Consider the following 8,734-nt stretch of genomic DNA (forward strand, 5'->3'; position numbering starts at 1 on the left):
TAGTTTTCCATGTTTTGCTTTTCAATGAAGACTATCTTTACACTTTTATTCTTTCATTTCAATTATACATACTGCACATATATTTCTTAATTATGCATATGTTTTTAGGTATATCTATTTGAACTTCCATTATAATGTCTCTTTCATGTCATAGTGACATTTTTTTTTTTTTTGGGAAAAGGTCATCTGACATTATTATGTAGATATAGTTGGGTAGAAATTAGAACGAATCTGCTAGAAAGTTCGCCTGTTTGCAAGATTACCAATTCTGAAAGAAAATACCACTACTTTTACCTCCTATGTGCCACACCACCTGAGGTATTTTACAATATTCTGCTCATTAATTTGTCTCTTTATATATGTCATTTTAAATATAAGTTCTATTTCAAGTTTTTTTTTTTTTTTAAAATAATTTGGTCGCATTTCTTTTATTAGGGAGATTTGATATGATCTGCAGTGGAGAGACAAGATTGAAACTCAAAGCAATAAGAAATTTTTTTTTTTTCCGTCTAGCTTATTTATTGACTTTCTACCAAGTTTTTATACGCTAAGACAAATTGATTGCAAATGGATATGATTTTTAGTTTAAGCAAGCAGAAGAAACATCATTGAAGCTTGATTTGGACAGACGTTAATATGTTGTTACTTATGCAGTGAGCCACATCAAGTGCAGTATCTACTCATTATAATGTCTTTCAATATTGTATGCTTTGTTTGAGGACTAGGCTGTGTTGTAAAGCTGTTTGTACCATAAAATTGTTCATTTCCCTACCTTTGTATTGATTAATAACAGCAGCTAGATAAATGTGTGGCCTAGCAAAATGCCACATGTTGAAGTTATCATTTCTTTAAACTTTAAAGTTAACTGTTAAGGCAACATGGAGTAGTTGTAAGTTATTAATGAAAAGAGAATATGGACACACTAATATAGGTTAGTGAGTAATAGTGATACTTTGTCATGGACAATGGGAATTAAATGCGAGAACCATGATTGGGGCTAGGGGGTTTGGTGTCATGGTGAAGAATAAGTTTTTATTTAATTTTTTGGTTATCTTATATTCATTATCAAGGAATAGTATATTTTCGTGATAGTTGAACGAGCACCCTTTTCAATATTAATTGTTTAGTAACCAATACCAATCAAGCTTTATACTCAATAACAAAAATTCAATTCCTTAATTCAATGATTAGTGTTATTCTATAAAAATTCAATTCATAATATATTTGAATTGTCATTGTAAATATGAGACTTCTTTTTTGTTCATTTGTTTGTGTTTGGATTTAATTTAAGTTTCTGGATTGTGTTTTTGTTAATTGTAATTTAACTTTCATTGATATTTTTGATTTAGTAAATTAATGTTTCATATCAAAAGTAGGAATTTTTTAGACTAGAATTCAATGTACAATCAAAGAGGAAGAAACAAAGAATTGTTTAAAACTTTCTCGTGCATCGCACAGGTTAGCGACTAGTTTTATTAAAAACCTATGTGAAGCATTTTTGTCAATCTTTTTTCATAAATACAAATAGGGGTGTCCAAGTCTACTCCACCCAAATTGTCCGGGCCGAATCAAAGACCGCTCAACCCGACGCCAACAAAAGCTCGACCCGACGCCAACAACAGTTGGCGACGAATCTTCACTTCTAGGAACCGAAACTGGTGTGTAGGTTAGTCGTTTTTCACATAAAAAATAGAGTCCAATCAACCTCCCCTCCAAAATCTCACTGTTCATCACCTTCCCTCTCTCTCTCAAATGCAAATTCGGTGAGTTTTGTCAAGATCCAGCAAGATATTTACGAGATCCAACGAGATCTTGATGAAATCCTTCGAGATCTGGCCAAATCATCATTAGATTCGTCGAGATCTAGCTGGATCTCGACTTGCCAAATCTCCACCGCTGTTTAAGATTGATGCTCTCCATTAGTTTCGACCAAAACTGATCGTTGTCCACCCAAACCAAAACTAACTCGACTCATGGTTTTCAATGGTTGGCAGCGGTCAGCTATTTTGCCACTCAAAGTTGTCGGGTTGGTTTTGGGTTGGGCACAAACCTGACCGAGACCGGCCCATGAACAACCCTAAATACAAATGATGGGCCATACAATGATTTGTTTTGTTTTCCTTTCCAAAGTACACTATGAAACCTCTATGTAACTTATGGTGGCATAAACCCCTTTATTTTTCCAAAAGAAAAGAAAACAAAAAACACTGTACAATTTTGGGGTTTGCACAAAAGCAATTTATAAAGATGACATGAGCTTACTCCCCCCTCTGATTTATTATTAACTAATTACTTATCATTCGAGGTCAAGAGACTCAAGGCTACATCCTAGTGAAAGGATCAACCGTAGAAAATGGAACCCTTGGCCTAATGACCACATCAAATTGGACCATTCACTAAGTTCATATGATTAAGTATTAATTCTTGATACAAGGGTTTAACAACTTATCATGCGCTCAGTAGAGCTTCCAAACGTGTAAGAGCGACTTTTCAGGGAATGACCCCATCCATACTTCACTGCTTCAGCATTTAATAAAACCTGAATCATCAATTTATTATAATTAAATCTTGCAAGAAGCAAGGTGGAAATTATGACAACAAATAAAACTCTGTTACAATAGCTTTGACACTCAATACACATTTGTTTGGAGTTTATCAGTGATCATTTCAAATCACAAGGCAACTGTAAGCTAACAGTAATTCTAATGGCCTAGGGCATATAGATTTGGCGGAAGATGACTTGGGCAGAGCTTTTTGTCTTCCACCAATAAATTTAAGCTGGATCATATGCTTTTAAGAAAGAAGAGACAGCCTTTGGTCTAAAGAAGAATCCTGTCCATAGCCATCTTATGGTTTCTTTTGGCTCTGAGTTCAGCAGAACAGCAATATTCTCATTAAGAGTTTAGATATTCCAGCAATATTGTTCGAAATAAAAGATGGACAGATAAATCCTCCTGCACACTTCTTGTAATGAGTGTCAATCATTCCATCAGTGGCTTGACAATGTTGCCTAGCTTTTTGCTTCCTCTCACAAGCTAGGTCTTGTCACTATGTCTTCCTCATCCATTTGGTTAACACAGTCTTTGTGTTAATTTCACACATTGTTTTCTTCTAATGATACTGCCTGACTCAACAAGAATTTGAGTCTGCACCAAACTGTTAATATTGGTGATTCAGCTGGTACGGGATACTTTTGGATCACTCTGTTTCCTCTTCTTTTCATTTTGGCGCCGCTTATTTAAAGCTTGGTCAGCCTTGGAAACGATTTTGAGGCTGTAAACCCTGCAACTTCAAAAGTATGTGATCTATAAGGTATTAAGAATTGCGAAGCACAACATCAACTCCTTCATAGGTCCAAACCCTTAAGACTGCCTCTCCTTTAAGTCCTACACGCAAACCAACCCAGACCTGAAGCAGCAATATCCACTGAACTTGAATCCCAGCTATTACCAATACACGAAATTCCCTTCTCACCCATTTCCCAAGCTCTTCAACTCGTTTTTCTCGTCCCCAATCGGTGGCTGAAGCAAGGGAAATTCACATTGATGTCACATTTAATATAATACACATTACACAACCATAATGCAGGCATGCATCTTCATAAGAGTATAATGAGATAAGTATTGATAAGTAGATAAGCATCTATCATCTTAGACTCAGCCTATAATGGGGCCAGGGTACCACAAGTGCCAAAACTGGGCACTCAGCATTTGTAAATAGACTCCCCCCTCACAACACGCACACAGAAGGGGGGGGTACCAAATTAAGGCCAATGCCTGTGCAAAACTCCTGTATGCCAGGTTGAGTTCTAAACTGACCAAGAGGANATTTAATTTTTTATTATTAAATCTTGCAAGAAGCAAGGTGGAAATTATGACAACAAATAAAACTCTGTTACAATAGCTTTGACACTTCATACACATTGTTTGGAGTTTATCAGTGATCATTTTCAAATCACAGGCAACTGTAAGCTAACAGTAATTCTAATGGCCTAGGGCATATGAGACTTTGGCGGAAGATGACTTGGGCAGAGCTTTTTGTCTTCCACCAATAAATTAAGCTGATCATATGCTTTTAAGAAAGAAGAGACAGCCTTTTGTCTAAAGAAGAATCCTGTCCATAGCATCTTATGGTTTCTTTTGGCTCTGAGTCTCAGCAGAACAGCAATATTCTCATTAAAGATTTAGATATTCCACGCAATATTGTTCGAAATAAAAGATGGACAGATAAATCCTCCTGCACACTTCTTGATAATGAGTGTCAATCATTCCATCAGTGGCTTGACAATGTTGCCTAGCTTTTTGCTTCCTCTCACAAGCTAGGTCTTGTCACTATGTCTTCCTCATCCATTTGTGTTAACACAGTCTTTGTGTTAATTTCACACATTGTTTTTCTTCTAATGATACTGCCTGACTCAACAAGAATTTGAGTCTGCACCAACTGTTAATATTGGTGATTCAGCTGGTACGGATACTTTTGGATCACTCTGTTTCCTCTTCTTTTCATTTTGGCGCCGCTTATTTAAAGCTTGGTCAGCCTTGGAAACGATTTTGAGGCTGTAAACCCTGCAACTTCAAAAGTATGTGATCTATAAGGTATTAAGAATTGCGAAGCACAACATCAACTCCTTCATAGGTCCAAACCCTAAGACTGCCTCTCCTTTAAGTCCTACACGCAAACCAACCCAGACCTGAAGCAGCAATATCCACTGAACTTGAATCCCAGCTATACCACATACACGAAATTCCCTTCTCACCCATTTCCCAAGCTCTTCAACTCGTTCCTTGTCGTTCTCCCATCGGTGGCTGAAGCAAGGGAAATTCACATTGATGTCACATTTAATATAATACACATTACAACAACCATAATGCAGGCATGCATCTTCATAAGAGTATAATGAGATAAGTATTGATAAGTAGATAAGCATCTATCATCTTAGACTCAGCCTATAATGGGGCCAGGGTACCACAAGTGCCAAAACTGGGCACTCAGCATTTGTAAATAGACTCCCCCCTCACAACACGCACACAGAAGGGGGGGGTACCAAAATTAAGGCCAATGCCTGTGCAAAACTCCTGTATGCCAGGTTGAGTTCTAAACTGACCAAGAGGAAAATCAATTTTGGCTAAATTGGCCACAACCAGGCATTATCCTATATACTACATGGATTCCAGGATAAAATTTTAGTTACATAGACTACTAATTATTTAGAATAAGAAACCATGAGCAAGCAGGGAATCACAGAATAATACCTGCAACTGAAGGCCAAAATGTTCCTCTTGCATTATCTGTGCGTTTTCTGTTTTTCCCATGTGTAACGGGAGATAAGGAGATGCCCAAACTGTGATGTAGATAGAATCTACAGATGATTCTTCTATATCCAGCCTCATAAGGCCAGCAATATGAACTGTATGACCAGCCTGTCACAATTCAAATGATAAAAGCATGAGCTAGAACAGATACCAATTGGTAAGGAAATCAGAGAATAACAAACTATCAAATAACTGCTGGAACCATCATATAACAAACTATCTTTGAAACAGTGAGTTTTGGCACCTAACTAACTGCATATCGAGTGTTAAACAGACATAGTATTCTTGCAGTAGTTATTATATTGTCTTGGACTAGTAAACTATACAACAAACTCACTCATCAGTCATCATTCTGTTCTTATAAAGGAGGAGGTGCATTAGAGCTCAAACTCAATGGAAAAACATTTATTACAAAACTAATCAAATAACATTGCGCACCAGCATCTCTGCTTAAAAGCTAGAATCATTTTTTTTTTTTTGTAAAGAATTGACTGGCATGCTGCTGCTTGGGGTTCAAGACAAATCAAATGCTGCTCTCATGTGACATAATGACAAGAGAAATCAAAGTAAAATTCTTAACCCTAATGAGGTAAAATAACAAGCTAAAAGCAGATGCAGAAAAGAACAATCACCAGGAATAGAGAAAAATAAATAAAATGAAAAGAATCATGACCAGCCTTCCAGTAAATGTTTGTAATGAGAAGGATACAAGGCAGGCTGGAAAAAGGAAAGTTAAATAAGAAATATAAATTCACACTCCTTCCAGCACAAAAAATATACATTGCAAACGGCAAAATATTTTAAATCTACTAATCCAAGTAATTACAGACTCGAAGATTTAAGAATTACATTCAAGTCTAGAAGATCTTTCTGGTTCACTGTCACCAAGTAAACCCCAATAAGGCACACTCAGTGCTAAGAATACAACCAACCCCATCAAAGTAAAGTCAGGCAAATCCATGACCATATATTGTAACATTTGATTGAGCTAAGAAGTAAAAAGAAGAAAATATTCCCTTTGATTTATTTGTAATTGTTTCAAGTACAATTTGTTCAACATCGTGAACATGATGTTCTTTTTATCAATAAAACTTTTATTACCTATCAAAAAAGAAGAAGAAGAAGAAAATCCTTAACGTTGAGGTGATCAGGTAATCTAACTACATATGATTTTATGGCAACCTTTCCACCTCCTAATCTTTGCACATTGAACTGGCATGAATCAACTTTAACTGACCAAATGATTTATGGTAAGCCTTAAAAAAAGTTCCTTACATCTGTCTGAGAATAAAAGTGAAGTCACCCGTAAGCAGGCAATGCAACACCAAACTGCAACTTTGGGTAACAACCAATGCTGTACCTCTACAGATATCAAAAGATTGATGTAAAAATGAGACCTTGACCCATATTTAACGAATGCACAACAGTCTAATACTGACTGAAAACCTTAAATTCTACAAAAGAAAAAAGACATAACTCAACTCAATTAAGCAACATCTTTAACTCTCTTGCTTGCATCATTTGGTCATATCTAATATCACCTCTTCAGCTCCTCAGTTGAATAAAAGTAAAAACATCATTTTTCACTTCATACTTATAAAGTTTGAATTAAGCTACCTAACTAAAATCCCCCTCCATGCCAAAAAACCAAGAACCTTAAACATCTAGAAACCAACAGCTCTCATAACAACTGGTTGATTCTAAAGGCATTGCAGTGCATAATGCTCTATACTTCTATTCATGACTCTTAACATGAAAAAATTAGACAACCTTTAAATAAACAAATAAAGTATATAAAAAATCAAAACGCTAAGCAAAAACAAACCTTGATCCTATAAGTCCGCGGTCTCAACTCCTTGCTAATATGCACAAGCTTTTGCTCTTCCCTCGTCAACCTCGTGGTGATCTGATGAGGATGCAAAAGCCCAGGCGTGTCAAACAGCTTCCCCTGCCCCGGCAAAATTCCCTCCACTCTGATGATCCCCAATGTCGTCCCTGGCACCGGTGCCTCCGTCAAATGTGTAATCTTCCCTCCACCTTCTCCTACATGCTTCCCAATCGAATTTAACAGTGTACTCTTACCGGCATTCTGTGCCCCTATTGCCCACACATTCCCTCTCGGCCCAGCCAATTTCACCACATCTTCCACCAAATTCTTGAGCCCCCAATCCCTCACTGCACTCACCATATGCACACTTGTCATCTTACTCGCCGCGCCACCCTCCCTAGCTCTCTGCCTCACCCAATGCTCCAACCTCGTAGGTGACAACTCAGTTGGCAACAAATCAATCTTAGTCACCACCATCACCATCCTCGGCAAATTCCCCGACTTCCCTTGCTTCCACGCCCCGGAATTCTCCTCTATCGTCTCCGAAACCAGCCTCGCCACTTTCCTCGGAAACGAGCCATCGAAATCCGTAGCATCCACCACCATCAACACCACCGACCGCGTCCCGCCCGTCGAAGCCAGCCGCCTCCCAACCGTGTGATCAAAGTCAAAATCCGGCAGCAAATTCTCCACCGTCGGATCCTTCACCTTCCCGTAATGCCTCAACGAATGGCACCGCGCACAAACCACCGGCCTCTCCGGCCTCCGCCCCGAATCAAAACCCGATTCATCGCCATTTTCGGGCTGAATCACGAGACCCCTTTTGAGGGAACCTGGAAATTCCGATTCCTGAGCAATGTGAACGAGATGGGTATGTGAGTGATAATCGGGATTCTTCTCCGAGGGCTTGAGGAAAAAGCCAGGGTGCTTAGGGTTTGAGTTTTGCATGTGAACCCCACAGCCAGGGCAGACGAGGGAAGTGGGTTCCTCGTAATTTCCATCGCGGGTGAAGGGCAGAGGTGGTATTGAGGAAGAGAAAGATTTGAAGGTGAAGAAGAGAAATGGAGGTGGTGGGGTTTTGGGTTTTGGGGTTGGGAGTGATCGTTGATGTTGGGCAAAGGTAAAGAGTTGTGAGAGAGAATAGAGGGAGTGTTTGAGCTTTTGGGAAGTAGAGAGAGTTCGAGCTATGAGTATCACCATTTTCTCATTCGATTGGTATTTTTTGTGTGTGTTATGGTTTGGGTTTAAGATTGGCTTTTCTGCCTCATTCTTTCTCTTCTGGGTTTATGAAAAGGTTTAGGGTTTAAACGGCTATTCAAATTGGCATTGTTTTAGTCATGTTTAATCCATATTCTTTTGGTTATTTTTTTTTTTGATGGGCACTTTTGGTTTTTAAAACTATGGTCTAGTCCCACTCACAATAATTCAATATAACAATGTCTGTTTCTAAAAAAAGAAAAGAAAAAATCATGTGTTATCCGGTTTACTTACAAATAGTTTTTGAAGGAAAATTCCTCTTATTTCTTGGTGATTGATAACACTATCCATTTACTTTTATGGCATGTTTGGATGTTTAAAAAAGGAGGGGGAGTAG

General features: G+C 38.1%; 1 protein-coding gene across 1 annotated transcript; it reads right to left on the reverse strand.

Moving 5' to 3' along the window:
* Positions 1-3,156: 3,156 nt before the first annotated feature.
* Positions 3,157-8,505, reverse strand: LOC112008412 (GTP-binding protein BRASSINAZOLE INSENSITIVE PALE GREEN 2, chloroplastic). Its single transcript, XM_065780472.1, is given in 8 exon segments — positions 3,157-3,271; positions 3,274-3,321; positions 3,324-3,390; positions 3,392-3,453; positions 3,456-3,504; positions 3,507-3,521; positions 5,253-5,420; positions 7,138-8,505. Coding segments are annotated over 8 exon segments (1,710 nt in total). The 5' UTR covers positions 8,341-8,505; the 3' UTR covers positions 3,157-3,173.
* Between the last annotated feature and the right edge of the window lie 229 nt (positions 8,506-8,734).

The sequence above is a fragment of the Quercus suber genome, unplaced genomic scaffold, assembly GCF_002906115.3.
Source record: "Quercus suber isolate HL8 unplaced genomic scaffold, Cork oak 2.0 scaffold_236, whole genome shotgun sequence".
NCBI classification, from domain to species: Eukaryota; Viridiplantae; Streptophyta; class Magnoliopsida; order Fagales; family Fagaceae; genus Quercus; species Quercus suber.